The sequence below is a fragment of the Westerdykella ornata genome (genome assembly GCF_010094085.1).
Source record: "Westerdykella ornata strain CBS 379.55 unplaced genomic scaffold EI97scaffold_2, whole genome shotgun sequence".
In the NCBI taxonomy this organism is placed as follows: Eukaryota; Fungi; Ascomycota; class Dothideomycetes; order Pleosporales; family Sporormiaceae; genus Westerdykella; species Westerdykella ornata.
In genome coordinates, this window is record NW_022986852.1 from 1,117,731 (window position 1) to 1,132,516 (window position 14,786).

Sequence of the window (14,786 nt, forward strand, 5' to 3'; positions counted from 1 at the left end):
GGTAATACAGCTACCCCGACGGTGATTTTCTCCCATCTTAAGCTCTATGCTTCCCACCGACGACTGCGATGATTGCGTACCCGAATGGGTCGTCAACCGTCGGCCATCCGCATTGGCTATCTCTGCTTTGCCCTTTATACTCACCTTCCTAATCGTCGCCGTCGCCGTGTCACACAAGCTATTCCCTCTCCTTTCCGGCACATACCATAAGACTCAGCAACATGGGACGCCATCCTCCTCCTTCTCGCCGAGAGAGCTGCAGTCGAGTTTCAAGCGCATACGATTCACCGCTCGCGGACTTGCGAGCGTCACCTTCTCTACCAATATCGCCCTCTCCGCCGTCCTTGCCGAACTTATCTTCTGCGAAATCTCGAATACGGGAAATCCAGCCACCCGTACGCTGGGCCTGAAGATAACACTTCCATTGCTCCTCTTCCTCCTCGTCCTCGTCACTCCCGCATTAGAGATACATTCCGTTATATCGGGCGCTGGATGGAGCCTTGCGGGCGGAGCTGCGAGAGAACGACGATTGGCTTGGATACTGGAGGCTACCGGCCTCATCGTCTGGCTGGCGGGATTCTGGTACCTAGGGCGTGGCCTGCTCGGGCAGTACTTGCACGAGGAGTCTTATGTGCGAGACCACAGCCTTAGCGAAGGGTGTTTGGAAAGAATCGGCATCATTGGTATCAGTTTGATGGCTTCGCTTGCGGGCTTTGGTGCAGTAAGCTCCTTGTGGCAGACATTTGGCGCCAAATACCGCCCGGTATGAGCCCTCTTTCAAATTTACTAGCACGCGGACCGGGCCATTCCCTATGTGCGGAGCTGATCAACAACAGGTCACTGAAGCGGATATTGCAAGAAAACAGGCTGGCTTAGACGCATCGAACGATATGCTCCTCACCAAAGAAAGCCGGCTGAGAGCCGTAGAGAGGAGGATCTCCGAAGCGCCGCAGGAAGGCTTTGTCACACGAGTTGTGGGGACATTCTGTGGCAATCCAGACATTCAGGAGCGGAACACACTGCAACTGGAGATCCAAGGCCTCGAAACCATGCGCTCAACTTTACAAAATTCCCTCATGGTCTTGCACAATCGACGACAATCGCAACTTCGATCGCATACCGCATCTGGCCGCTTGATTAACTTATTCTCATTCGTATTCTCGCTCTATTGCTTCTATCGAATCATAGCAACATCCTTCACTACGCTGCGCCGATTTTCGTCACCATCCACTAATTTCTCCAACAGCGACCCTATCAACAATGTTCTCGCACTGCTCGCAAAGCATTGGGATCCCACGCTCGATCGGGTGGCCTGGAGTCGTACCATATCCTTCCTCCTCTCTGGGGTTATGCTTCTGGCTTCCTTCAACAGTGCTCTGCAAACCTTTATGCTCTTTGCCCGCTTCCTTCCGGGTCTTCTACATCACGCGCAGGCGAACTTCGCACTTGTCATCTCCCAGATATCGGCGACGTATGTAATCAGCTCGGCACTTCTTCTAAGAAGCAATCTGCCGAGCGAGATGAAGAGCGCTATATCGGATGCCCTGGGCGCGCCTCTCGAGCCAGCCTTCACGGAGAGGTGGTTCGAGGGTTGGTTTCTCACTGCCAGTGCCCTGACAGCGCTTGGATTGTGGTTGGGAAAACGGCTGCGTGGACCGGGGTGGGATGATGATGACGATTTGAACGATGGGGATGTGGAAATGGGGAAGATGAGTTGAGCCTCCCGGGTTGGGGGTTCATGGCGTTATCGCAGCATTCAGATACCAGCACATCACTGCGTTGCAGATCTATGATTTCTGACCATGTGCAGTCTGTATAAGCTTGCCGATTGAGTGCTTATGTACTAAATCCTTATTTGATGATGATGATGATGTAAATTCGACACCAGTTTGAAGACCACGCTCAGGTATCCTTTAGAGTATCGGCTACCGAATAAATCAACCTGTCAGTCAACAGCATAATTAAAGTTGAGGAAGATCAGAATTGACGTCGATGCTATGGCGTATTGCCCCGGCAGATGCCAGGGTAGGTGGAGCCGTAGGCTATGACGTAGGTATGCAGCGCGGGAAGCTCGTAAGTACAAAAGCCGCGGGGCAGGCGCTTCTACATTGACATCTTTCCCAAGCAGCCTCAATTGAACCACCGCGACCTTCATGTGAGTATCCTAAACTTCGAAAAGGTCATAAAATACTGACAGTCTCCTAGAAACACAATTACACGCCTACAACTGTAGGTCCTCCCACCGCATCTCCCCCACTCCCCCCAGACAACCCACTCCCTTCACCCCTAAATACTCTCAACAATCTCTCAACACACCTCTAACACTTCCCTTAGTCACCACCAGACCCAGACTCCAAAACCCCCCAAACCATTTCCAAAATGACCTCCCAAAACGCCGGCCGCCAATCCCCAAGCCCCGAGCGCCAATCCGGCGCCCAACAGCAAGCACCCCCGGCCTCAGACGTCAACAAGCAAGGCGGAGCTCCGTCGCAGGAGTACGCGCAGGAGGCGAGCCAGGAGCAGTTGCGCAGGTTGAGCTCAAATCCGGTGCATCCGCTGGCGAAGCATGCCGAGGAGACGACGAGTAAGAAGCATTGAGTCGAGGAGGGTTCGGGCGTGGGAGTGTAATGTGGCTTTAAGGTTTTTGTGGTAAATTAGCAGGAATGAAGCAATGACATGACTTGCAATGGTTGCAGATGTGATCGGGTAATGATTGCTATTGTTTGGTTTGTGATCGAAAATACCATCCTGTGCGCGATGTTCCACTGATCGTGGAGGATCATAGAAACCAACCCAACCTCATATCAATCGATCCTTATCCCATTGACTGCAGTATAACCCCTGTCCTGATCACAGCTTCTCCTCAGTTGACAAGAGTTTTTCCCGCTCGTCCACGCAATCACCTTCTCCAAGCCCCACTACCAGCGAGAGTCAACATCGCACGTATTGTGCACGCGGCGCCATTCGTTGGCAGACTCCTGGAAGCAGTTCTTGTAGGCGTCATAGCCCGCGTTGGTATTCACAAAGCTGACATCAACGCGCCAGCTTCCACCATCCAGGTTGGGATCAAAGCCACACTGGACGTTCGAAACGGCACTCCAGCAATGTCCCGCTGTTGTTTTATTAATATCAAAACAACCAAGAGAATAGGGTAGGGTGCATACCCCTCATGGCATCGCAAAAGCTCTCAGGTGGGATACCACCACCCTCCACAGAGAACTTGACTTGGAAACGCTTCAAAGCGTTCTCAATCCAATCTTGGCGGTAGTGAGCGGTAAGCTTGCAGTCGGCTCGGGTCTCCAGTTCTACAAATGGTCAGATGATATAGTAGAAAAGGGGGGCGGAGCGTCAGACCAGCGGGGACGGCGGCAGCAGAAGCCAGCAGAGGAAGAGCGAGGAGGAAGAGATTCTTCATTTTGTTGGAGTGACGGGAGTTGCGCGACGGGCGAACTGCTGGTATGGGCTTTGCAAAGAGTGAGTGTTGTTGAGGCTTGGAGCGAGTGGATGAAGCACAATCAACGAGAAAGAGCCAGACTTATATACTGTTTGCTGGTCCCGACTTAGGATCAAAAGGCAGGAGGGTCGCGGAGAGAGGAGCGACTTAGTGATCCTGCGCTTCCTACGGTCTTCCTCCGCATCCTGAGTATGCAGGGTCTCCGTCTCTGCACGTACGCAACCCTGGGAAATCTCCGTGTATGCAGATCAGGGTCTCCGCTAGTCGAGGGAAACGGTAAGTCCCGCGCTTAGATGAAGAAATCCAACTCCTGCGTTCGTCGGGTGTAACGATAGGCAGGAGGGTTGGGGAGAAAGGAGCGACTTCGTGATCCTGCGCTTCTCTTTTCTCTATACAGAAAATACCCTACCGCACCTTCTCTCCGACGAGAATACCCACTTTTTGGACGCCTCCAAGATCTGCCCAATCATTGAACTTGTATGCGCTGCTCGTATCGAAAAAGTAAAGAAATGGCTGAGTTCAAGCAGATTCAGCCAATGATCTTCCTTTACAACTAATCCGTGCAGCCCTTGCGACCCCTGTTTTCTCGGCGGACGTGGAAAGATGCAGTAGGGTAGTCAGAGCGCCCTAAAGCTTAAGAGATAGAAAGGACGCATTATTACATCTCTGTAACATAGTAGGGACTAATCTCGGCTCCTGGCCTTCCTAGGTAAATATCCGCGTCGGCGTAGCTCGACCTAGTCGACACAGTAGTTAACAAGTGCAGCATAGCTAAAGTCTATTCATACACCAAAGATTACAACTACCCTCTGCTCCTTAGTGCAACAAGTTGTCTCTGCCCTTCTAGCACTATCTAGCGTCCTATCCAAGAAGATCTTCAACCTACAACGCCCGTCAAGCCGCCTACTTCACAAAACCACAAGCCACAACTTCGAACCAACTCATCCTTCCTTTCTAGCTCATAATCCTAGTTTTCTCAATTGCATAATCGAATCGGTGGCTAGGGCCCGCATCACCAGGGAGCACGTTGCTTTACCGGTGTGCATCAATATGATTGCTCCATCAATCCGTAGGGCACGGTCTAAGATCCTCCTCGTGACAAGTCAGTCCGACAGTGACCGCCTCTCAGCTGGCAGAGTCCAGTCAGGATCCGTTGTAGTCCGCCCCATGCATGTGTGCATGAATCCGCATAGCACACTCTACCCTAGGAGGACCCTGGGGAGTAAGTGACGAGTATACACAGCAGACTCGTTCTACTGAACTCCCCAGTGGGTCTCTTCGGTCAATCTGTATTCCCGCTGTCTCACAGCACCATCTCAACACCACCCTGGGGCACTTCAAGGCCCTACTGTCTGGGTTAGACCGTATCAAATTCGCGCCATGTGAGCTACGTCCACTCACCGCCATAAAATCCGGACTCGCAGCCTTCACGGAGGCACTTTCGCATGAATCAGCACCACGCAACCAGCGAGGATCACGGTTTTCCGAAGCACAGCTCGGCGGCTCAGCCTCTCGAGTCGGTGAGGACGCAACCAACTCTTACCGCCTGCTCATCGTTAGCTGGGACCTATAGCATTCTCTTTGTTAGCATAGTCCTCACGCTAGAGGATTCACGGAACTTAATCCAGCCTCCGTTAGATTGCGGCTGGATTGTTTTCATGCAGGGCTTTCGCGGCTCAAAATCCAAACGGCGAGGACTTGCGGCATTTGGCCATCCTCCGCCTGACCATGGTTCTACTGACCACCCTCTAGGCCTTCACGGGACCCTTGCTGTCCAATCAAGAGTACTCGCCCTTTGGTGAACGGTGTTGGCATAAAGCTTGAAACGCGTGTCCATGGCTCGTATAGTCGACACGGACCCAACACCCTGTTCACATGAGTACGCCTGCTACAAGTAACTCTCAGCCTGTTAGATCTGTTAGCATGAGTCGGCTGCAGCCAGTCCCAAGTAGGTAGGTCCTGTGATTACGCACTCCCGGAGAGGCCTCAGCTGTCAATTCCTTCGCTTTTGCGTAGCCAGGGTTGCATTGACTTTCGGTCAAACCGGTATCATGCCAGTCCATCGTCGCTCTCTTCATCAAAGCAAAACCTCGAAGGTAGCTATTTTGGCAGATTGTTCCCGAAATTCGTGGTGTACCTGTATGGAAGCATTCGCCGTATTGATGGTATTGAGGAAACAGATGGGCAAACAACCTGGGAAATGTAGCCGAGCTGCTGTAGTTGATTCTAACCGAAAACATCAATTGAAAGTCAATAGTATACTTGAATTGCGATGACTATTCGATAGTACAGGAATGAAATCTTGACCGACCTCTAGGGCCCTGTATGTGGTGTTCCGCGAATTGTGCGATGATCATTAAAAACCATTCCTTTGACTGCAATATCATTCTTGTCCTGTTACTATTTCTTCTTTAGTAGTAGACAAGAGCTCCTCCTGCTAGTCTATCCTGCGACTGCGCGCACTCCTGACCTACTACTATTATTAGCAATCGGCGAACGAAACTCCATACTCTCCCCCGCCAACCCTTCCAACGCCGCTCTACTGTGTAAATGAGCTACCACCCCACCTCTCCTCATCACCCAATTATCCCTAGGTTGCCATTGAATAAAATTGGCTATGTAAGTATAAAAAAAAATATTTTACAACCACAAACTGGGGCGCTTGGTCTAGGGGTATGATTGTTAGTAGTCCAAATCCCATTACTCTCGTGCAATTCACTAACAAAGTCTTCAGTTCGCTTCGCATACTATATGAGAATGTGAAAGGTCGTGGGTTCAATTCCCACAGCGTCCAACCAACTTTTTTGGACTTTCCCTCCCGGCCGCAGCGGTTAGAGGGCACGAAAAGGTCGAAGGAAGGTTGGGTTCTCTTTCTTTTTTTTTTTTTTTTTTTTTTTTTTTTTTTTTTTTTTTGAGGCGGCGTGGGACTTGAATGTTTTCTAACATCGTTGTGCTTATAGGAGGTCAGAATTCTCGTTTCTAGTGCCCGCTTTCGAAATATCCTCCATGTAATTATAATGTCTTCCCTGTGTAGCAAGACACCCTTCATGCTAAGGCAAAAGAGGCGTACTTTAAGTAACTATAACCCTACGTTACCGCTATCTGCTCGCTACTAAAACATGTAATAAGAAGAGGATACTTTTCATTCTACCCCTTATGCAGAGTATCTATACAAGTTCATTTTCTTGCATTTGAACAAATATTTAATAGAAGATATGTGTCGAACCAGGCAAGAAACCTATAGCCGCGAGTCGTGGTCGATCGTTAGCCGATGAAAACTGGTAGTCGACTGCCATAGTATTGAGAGGGAAGTGGGTGTGGATTCTCACATGGTATGTGAGCACGCATCCACAGAAACGCCCGGAAAACCAACGTGATCCAGGCTTCCTCCACAAGGTCTGCATTGATGTTTGTTCCCCACGTCATGACCCGAACGTAGTCTGGCATGTAAAACCAATAGTACATCATTGCTTCGCCTCTCCAGTATCTGTCTCCACCCGTAGGTATCCCATGACCACGACCATTCTCAATCGCCCACAAGGCATCTGGGTAGGATCTGGGTGCCTCTCGGAGATGGGCCGTAACGAGATCTATGTAGTGCCTCGGGTTCCATTTATGGCCGTGCGCATAATCCTCCTCCGGTAGATTTCCCTGGAAATAATCGGAAGTGTCCTTATAAAGGGTCTCTAGCTCGTCGTAATATTCGATCGGACGGTCTCTCAACCCGGCGCTGATACCGTCCCACTCGTCTTTATATTTTCTATTCAGGTTCTTGTAGAGTCGTGCGATCTTGTGAGTCTGAGTCGTCCCTTTAGAATTGTTGTATCCGACAAGCTGATCGTAGAAGACCCTGTACGCTACACAATACCAGGTCAATCCTAAGGTATGGTCGGATCCTAGGGGCTTGGGGTAGCAGTTGACTTGTGAGGCTGGCTTGCGCAGCCAAGGTGCGAACATGGGCACAATATCGCAGAAGCCATGAAGGTAACCATGATGCCGGGCTTGCATTTGTCCAAGATGACGCACTGCGACGCCCTCGGGGTCAAGTTTTTGGAGAGTAGCAATAACATCGTCATTGGTGCCGACATTGAAGGTAGGAAGAGACAAGTCTCGATTTCCTGGAAGTATACCAAACCACATCCTATCCGCGTCCGGAGTGCATACCCATAGGTTGATTGGAAGGGGAACCGAAGCAACATCCTTGTCCTCCTTCTCTTCTTTTCCGTTCTCTTGATCAGTTCCTGAACTCTTTCTCATCTTTTTCCACTTCAGTTTCCACTTCTTATACGTGGATTGTACCCTATCACCTCGAGAGATTTGGCTGTTTCCGTAAAAGGATCTGGTGTAGCCTAGTAAAGTTCCAAGTCCACGGACATTCACAGCCGCAAACATATGCTCCCCGCCTTGTCCTTGCATGATACCCTCTGGAGGCCGAAATTCTTTCCACACCACACCCATGCGGCAAGCAAGAACTGCAATGTCAGATGCTGAGGTGGTTGCGAAAGGCCGTGCAATATCAGGTGGCATAAAGTCCCATGATCGCTTCCTTCTGCGAATGGCGGGCCACCTTAATTGTGAAAGAGATGCTCGGTTGGTTTGGTAAGCGGTGGATAAGTGCTCGAATATAGGAGCGCTGTGTTTGTGCAAGGCGATTAGAAGAGGTACCCAACAGACCAGCTCGTCGTTCGGATTGAGTATATTACCATCCTTTTCCGGGACAAGCGTTTCAGTACGGGACTCCTTATCCCCCGTTATCGCGATTGTATGCGATGTTTTAGGGGGGCAGTAAGAGGCAAGGATAATCTCGGGTGTACTGAAACGTGTTTCGACGCGAAATTGAGTCCAACGCCAATGCCGGTGGGTATGCTTGCTCCATTTCCCCATAACAGATGCTTGACACTTTCGGTGGCCTTCAACAGTGCCAACAACTTGCGCGAGGAGTTGAGCCAACGCAATGGCTAGTGCAATGACAGAGATAATGAGTGCAACAAGTGCAGTAGCATCGAGGGCCATGGCCAGTCGACAATTAGAACAATGCTACTATGTAGGTTTGGAAGCATAGTGATGCGACAGTGGTCAGACCGCTACGGGAATTAGAAATACATGCCCTCTCCGACCAAGAGTTGGGTACGTCATGATGGCATATGTAACACGCAGTAGAATAGCGTATAACAGGCACAACACTACATGTAGGACAGCAATACCCTAGTGAACCCGGGAAATGCCAGCTGCGTCTTCCCCGCGCCTTAGAGTCCTCTCAGGATGAAACCTTCATGCTTTTTCGTTGGGCGATTAAAGATTTATTATCGGGGTGGAATTGTCCTGCTGCCTTGGTGCCCCAGGGTGGTTTATATGTGTAGCTTGGGGAGGGAATATTCAACACCGACATGCGCTTTGATAGGACTGCGGAAGTTAAGTCGGTGATCAATACTCCGTAATATCTAGCGACGATGGAAGTAATAAAGTGCTGGACATTGCCACTATTTACTAGCTGCGGGGTGGACGACCAGGGTCGGCCTATACCCTACCCTAGGTACCGTTGCTAAGTGACGATTTTGTAGGTGTTCCCAGGGAACCGAATTAGTTGATTAAAGGCTTGACTACTCCGTCAGGCTAGACTAGATTACAATGCTGCGGGGCTCGCACTGAACGAGACACACCACCCTGCAGCTGGCACATGTCGGGGTGGTATGACCAAAGGATGTGGCTGGGCAAACAACTCATCAGCCTTCTGCACCCTGGGGCAGCCACGACCTTTCACATTCTCATGTAGTATGCGAAGCGAACTGAAGACTTTGTTAGTGAATTGCACGAGAGTAACCGGATTGGGTTCCCCCGCTTCAATCCTCACATTAATCGCAGCGGATCAAATCACGCCGGTGTTGTGTACCCCACACTTACCGCCGACTAGTCCATCTATTTAGTGAACTTCCATCGCTCTCTACCTCCGTTGCACACGCCGCATGTTATTCTTAGGCTTTCTGTAGTACGATAGGACAAAAACAGGATGAATATTCAGAGGTGTTGGACCTCCGTAAGTTATATAGAAAGGTCCAAGCTCCTTCACACCGCCTAACATTGCCCGCAATGTCAAGCCTAGTTGTTAAGCCTGCTGAAGATAGATCTGCATCTGCGCTCGTTTATAGAATAATAGTATGCTTCAACTTCGCACGTTAGGTCTCGCAGCCTGAAATATCGAAATGACACCACTCACTGTCTCACATCTTCTGGTTTCGTCTACTCGAGCGCTCTTAAGGATTGAAGTCCGGTGGGAAACAGCAGCCCTCGTCATCCGCATCCGAGAAGTCGAAAGGCATCGATCCGCCCATCTCTTCCACTCGTTACTCCCAGCGTTCACAATTCCTAGACTGGAAGACTCCCCGATAATGCCTAGTTTGCACTAGGCCGACCGGTACACCAACCCTATCACCTACAGGGCTGGTATACTGCTTCTTTCTTTCGACGTGCTGAGCCCGGATCAGTCCGCGTTGTTGCTGAGCAGCATGTTGCCTTGCGAATACTCACCGGTTATTATACAGCCCTCGGAAGACCAGCGGGACAGGCCAATAAGCGTTCGTACCATGCGTTTGTACTGCGCCTGATGCAAGTGGGAGTGAGGCGTTGTTACGGAAGATAAGAAGCGGCATACTAAATAAATACAGGAGAAAATGCCATGCAAGGTAAACGCCCTCCCGAAGCATCTATCAGTCCTTTTAACCATCCAATTCATTGCTTCAGTGTGTGCTGGCCCTCGCAACCCAACGATCCGAGAATGTCCAGCGGCAATAACAACTCCACTGCGAGTAACACTGGTGACACCAGTGACGCTGCTCAACAAGCCAATACTAGTGCGAGTCGTACCACCGGCGCGTCCACCTCTGGTACAGCTGGGCCTATGCAAACGGAACAACAACGCCAGAACGGGGCTGCTGTCGCTCGTAACCTCAACGATCCCGCGAACAGAGATCTCATGCAAAGGATGGGCGAGTCCTCTCGTCGGAGGCGCGGCCTCTGTGAGTGCCAATATCGCCTTGTATCCTTCCATTCCTAACAGCAACATAGAACCATCACTGCACAGTCACCCAGAGAGAGAAAAGATGATGGAATGGATATGGAGTAGCCTAGTCCGATGGGTGTGTGCTGGGGGGAGTACGACTTGCTAGCCGAGCCCGGGGATATTTCATCCAACATAATGTCACCGTCCGAAGTTGGAGCCATAGCATTCAAGAAAACTCGGATGGTATAAACTAACTTTCGCATGTCTGCCGCGCCCTCCCTCCTGCAAAACGTCATCATTCCCATCGTCCCCTCATTTTGGTCTTTGGAGGAGTTCGCGACGCTGCTTTGCACAACATTTGCAGTCGATGTGCCCACGGTTGGAATGGAAAGCGGAGGTTTTAGACAACGTAGGGTGACAGAAATATCAGTATTTCTTCCAATATTCCTCCACACAAATAGATGCTGAGAATCAATCGGTTACCATCTTCCGATGGCATCAGACGGGCCATCGTGCATACTGTATCCCATCGTCGCCCGTGAGAATGTGTCGGTGGCAGTGTTCTTGTCTCGGGCCTGCCGGTTCACGTCTTCACTGCTGCTTTCACTACAGTCGGATCCCGCGCTACCAAGGTTGTAGCGGACGGCTATTTGGTTTCGCGGATTGTTTTGGGGGGAGGGGGGTGGGCGAAATGAAAAGCGAGAGGGATGAAGTGCAACACCACGGTTGCCTGGAGTCGATAGGGGAATGCGCTCTGACTGAAATATATTCCGACCCCAACTATCCAACTACAGTTCACATCACGACTCCGTACCACATCCGCTAGCGCTCAAATCCTCCAACCCCATCTGCGGTACCTTTTCATTCAATTCAGCCTGTTCGCGATCGATCCTTGCCTTTATCGCGCTCCACTCCGCCCTATACGCCGATAATTGCTTCATTTTCCTCTCAACGAACTCTTCAAGCTCCGGCTCTGAGATAGTGGCGAGCTCATCAGTGTTAGGGCAGATATCGCAAATAGCCTTCCAAGCTGGATTGTCGGCAGCTGTAAAGCAGTCATACATCAATTCGTGGAACCAGAACTTGCCGTCGCTCATAGACTTCCGCATGAGGTCAGAAAGTCTATCCTGAAGTCCATGCTGCGGCGTAACCTTATCTCGCTCGATCTCCTCGCGTTTAAGCTCGTCGAGAAAGATTTCTAGGCATGCGTTGTATCGCTGATACTCAGGACCGTTGTGTGTTGGCCAGAAGATTGGGCTCTTCATTAGGAGCCATCGTGGCGCTGAGTAGAACATCTGGTACGGTGCTGCGTATGCCCACTCCCAGTCTATTACCGCGATTATCTTGAGTTCTCTTGCATTGTTGACTATCATGTTCCCGTAGCGAAAATCGTCACAGATTAGTCTGAAAGCAGTTGCATCATCGTCAACGATGAAGTGTGGAATGATGGCATTAACCTGGTGGCGGAATCTGTATTTAGCCCGAGCATCATCAGCGTTGTCGACTGAGTTGGGCTGCTCGCACAAATGGTCCATATCTTGCTCAGCGACGTAGTTGAAGTATGCTCTCACGGATGGAAATGTGGTCGAGCGATTGCCTTATGAGATTTTGGATTAGCACGGAAGTAAGCCAGATATTGGAATCTACAATACCTCCAACTTTGACTCCTCCATGCGCCTCTATCTCTTGCATTTTAAGCGTTAGCGGCCCCAAGTCCGCGTGGATACTTAGATCGTCCCCGATTGATAGAGACCCAACATTGGGAAACTCCAACTCTGCTAGTTCGAGATAGAAACCCGCTATCTGGCGATACACAGTGCGCAGGTCCCGTTCGCTGATATCGGATCTTAGTATCCGTGTCTCAGGGCCTTCTCGCCAAAGATGACCGAGGGACTCGCCGCCCGCAATGTAATCCATCATGATAAACGGCCCTAACCCTAGAGCATTGTCTTTTGACAGTCCCCAAGCATAAACCTTGGGCACAGGGATCTTTGTTTTCTCCCTAACCAAGCACATTACTGCGACTTCTCGACGTAGCTTCTCGTCTCCGTCCATAACTCTTCCAGGCACGGCAAATCGTACTAGCCATTCCACGCCGTCTTTGAAGCGTACGCGGCAGCTCCAGTTGAAGGAACCACAGTGGTCCTCAACAACCTCGCTTGGATGGCCACTACGGAAAGAAGAGACCCAGTTGGCAATAGGCAGGCCTCGTTGTGCTCGAAATTTGCTGAACCACTCGTCGCACAACATGTCATGTGCAAGCTCTGCCCGTTCGTCCCAATCCATATTAAGGGAAATGTTCACCACGTATTTCGATGGTGATAAGGGCTACTGCTCGGTATATGCCCTTTGAGGCCGCTGAACCAGTGCACACCGGTACCGCTGAAAGAAAAGCCTAAGAATAATATGCGACGCACCAAACGAAGGTAGAGGGCGATTGAGGTCCACTAAGCGCTGGTCGTGGAAGTGGAGGCGGTAAGTTTGGAGTACACAATACCGGTGTGATTTGATCCGTTGTGATAAATATGACAATTGAAGCAGGAACCTTTGGAAGGGCCATAAGACGAGGAGTTGTTTGCTCAGCCACACTTATTAGTCATCCCAAATGTGGCTGAATCACTTCCGCGCCCCCTGTGTCTCGTTCAGCGTGAAGTTTCTGCCCTCCCGCACGTCACGAGGTTGGTTATTCTACGGAGGAGCAGATAATGAGATGGGAGACATACTCCAACAGTGAAGCATGAAAATGCGTGAAAACAAAGAAGAGGCACAAACGGTTCCATAAACGAGAACAAACGAGAACACGAATCTGATTTGTGTTATAGCATCAAGCCCTGGATATCTAATGCATGACTACACCTCTCCACAGAAAGCTTCTACCTAACCTCACTCCTCTGCGGTGCAAACCCCTTCAACCACCCCCTCGCCTTCTCCAAATCCCCGTTCTCCGCTTCCAACGCCGCTACACACCACTCCAACTCATACCCACCCTTTCCTTCAACCCCCTTCTCCGCACTCAGCATATGCGCCACAGCCCTTCGTCGCTGACTCGCCTCATCCACGCAAAAATGCAACGGCGTTGCATACATCCCCCCATCCAGGCCTTCAAGGAAAGGTTTCACGAGGGGAACCGCGTCCTTCGTCGCAACGGCCTGGTCGCCCTGACCTAGGTTCTTGCGCCCCGTGCGACAGAACTCGTTCCTGCACCAGGATTTGCCGCAGCCGGTGAGCAGCTGTGAGAGGTAGCGGCGCTCGACGCGGCGACGGAGTGCTTTGCCCTCGGGATCGTGCATAGAGACGTAGAGAGGACCGAAGCATACACTGCAGAGTCCAACGTCGTTCCCCGGGCCTTGGCCCTTACGTGTTCCAGCTCGTGTGTCCCCGGTTTTGCTGGCACCGTCTTGTGTACGGCCGCAGTTGACGTTGCGGCAGAGTCGAGGCGTTGGGCGGGATAGACGCTCCAAGTCGTGGTTCTTGAGGTGTGTGTCCATGTCTCGGAAGCGTACGATCTTATTGCAGAGGTGGCATTCAGTGGTCCGACCGCCGTCGGCGAGTTCATGGGGGGTGAGACCAGAGAGAAGGAGTTCGGCGCTCGGAGGTTCAGTGGGATCTCCTTCTTGTGGAACTTGGAGATGGCAGAAGCGGCAGAGGATAAGTTTTCCCGGGCAAGTAGAGGTTTTGTGCTGGGAGAGGGTGGGGACGGACGGGAAATCTAGACCGCATGAATTGCATGTCTGCGGCGTGTGGTAGAGCTCATCGTGCTTCTTATGGCTGAGGGTTGTGTTGCCTGTGAATGTGTCGTACGGGCAATGCCAATGGTTTTCAAAGGCTGGGGAACGCCTTTGGAAGACCTGGCCGCAACCTTGGGGGCAAAGGATGTTGTTCCGCAAACAGAAGTTCTCGTGGAGGAACAATGAGCCCTTTGGTACCCATTGCTGACAGTTTTTGCATTGCACTTCGTCGGAAGTGTGTGATTGCGGTACATCATCCGTAGGGGGTTGCGAGGTGGGATCGAAGATCGAGGCCCGAATGTGAAATTTTTTTGGCAGAGGGGAAGGCGAATCGGATGGATACCCGTGCACTGATATCCATATTGACTCTGCGTGTTCCAGCTCGACATTGGTGGGTTGTAATCGGATACGCTTCGGGTATCGACTGGAAAAATCGGCAAATGTGTGCTCATCTTCACGTGGCCGTACTCGTTGCTGAGGAGAAAAGGGACTCACGAGGAGATCCAGCTCCTCATCATCATCAACACCACTGAGGGATATTTCAATACCCTGAGACCTGTCCCAAGCCGGTAGTTCGTAGTCGACATATTCCCCTTCAAGAACCTGG

General features: G+C 51.0%; 5 protein-coding genes and 1 non-coding gene across 6 annotated transcripts; 2 read left to right on the forward strand and 4 right to left on the reverse strand.

Moving 5' to 3' along the window:
* Positions 1–46: 46 nt before the first annotated feature.
* On the forward strand, positions 47–2,598 carry EI97DRAFT_447836 (uncharacterized protein; the record flags this gene model as incomplete). Its single annotated transcript, XM_033800123.1, has 3 exons — positions 47–763; positions 837–1,650; positions 2,345–2,598. The coding sequence occupies 3 exons, from the start codon at positions 47–49 to the stop codon at positions 2,596–2,598; spliced, it is 1,785 nt and encodes a 594-aa protein (XP_033657822.1).
* A 320-nt stretch (positions 2,599–2,918) lies between these two features.
* EI97DRAFT_455191 (uncharacterized protein) lies at positions 2,919–3,415 on the reverse strand (the record flags this gene model as incomplete). The annotated part of the gene is made up of 3 exons (XM_033800620.1): positions 2,919–3,112; positions 3,165–3,305; positions 3,355–3,415. The coding sequence occupies 3 exons, from the start codon at positions 3,413–3,415 to the stop codon at positions 2,919–2,921; spliced, it is 396 nt and encodes a 131-aa protein (XP_033657823.1).
* A 2,695-nt stretch (positions 3,416–6,110) lies between these two features.
* On the forward strand, positions 6,111–6,248 carry EI97DRAFT_t15. The gene has a single exon. It is a non-coding gene; the product is annotated as a tRNA-OTHER (tRNA).
* Positions 6,249–6,441: 193 nt separating this feature from the next.
* Positions 6,442–8,516, reverse strand: EI97DRAFT_430028 (uncharacterized protein). Its single transcript, XM_033797586.1, has one exon. The coding sequence runs from the start codon at positions 8,465–8,467 to the stop codon at positions 6,719–6,721; it is 1,749 nt and encodes a 582-aa protein (XP_033657824.1). The 5' UTR covers positions 8,468–8,516; the 3' UTR covers positions 6,442–6,718.
* Positions 8,517–9,895: 1,379 nt separating this feature from the next.
* EI97DRAFT_117807 (uncharacterized protein) lies at positions 9,896–10,613 on the reverse strand. Its single transcript, XM_033793006.1, has one exon. The coding sequence runs from the start codon at positions 10,512–10,514 to the stop codon at positions 9,933–9,935; it is 582 nt and encodes a 193-aa protein (XP_033657825.1). The 5' UTR covers positions 10,515–10,613; the 3' UTR covers positions 9,896–9,932.
* Positions 10,614–11,193: 580 nt separating this feature from the next.
* On the reverse strand, positions 11,194–12,976 carry EI97DRAFT_411438 (uncharacterized protein). The gene is made up of 2 exons (XM_033796727.1): positions 12,104–12,976; positions 11,194–12,048 (listed from the first exon to the last, which is right to left on the reverse strand). The coding sequence occupies exons 1-2, from the start codon at positions 12,735–12,737 to the stop codon at positions 11,252–11,254; spliced, it is 1,431 nt and encodes a 476-aa protein (XP_033657826.1). The 5' UTR covers positions 12,738–12,976; the 3' UTR covers positions 11,194–11,251.
* Positions 12,977–14,786: the final 1,810 nt, after the last annotated feature.

Excerpts from the sequence above, each read along its gene's own strand:
- EI97DRAFT_430028 (XM_033797586.1), bottom strand. The coding sequence starts at position 8,467 with ATGGCCCTCGATGCTACTGCACTTGTTGCACTCATTATCTCTGTCATT.
- EI97DRAFT_117807 (XM_033793006.1), bottom strand. The coding sequence starts at position 10,514 with ATGTTGCTGTTAGGAATGGAAGGATACAAGGCGATATTGGCACTCACA.
- EI97DRAFT_411438 (XM_033796727.1), bottom strand. The coding sequence starts at position 12,737 with ATGGATTGGGACGAACGGGCAGAGCTTGCACATGACATGTTGTGCGAC. Across the intron at positions 12,049-12,103 it reads TGGAGGAGTCAAAGTTGGAG|GCAATCGCTCGACCACATTT; the intron begins GTATTGTAGATT and ends AAATCTCATAAG.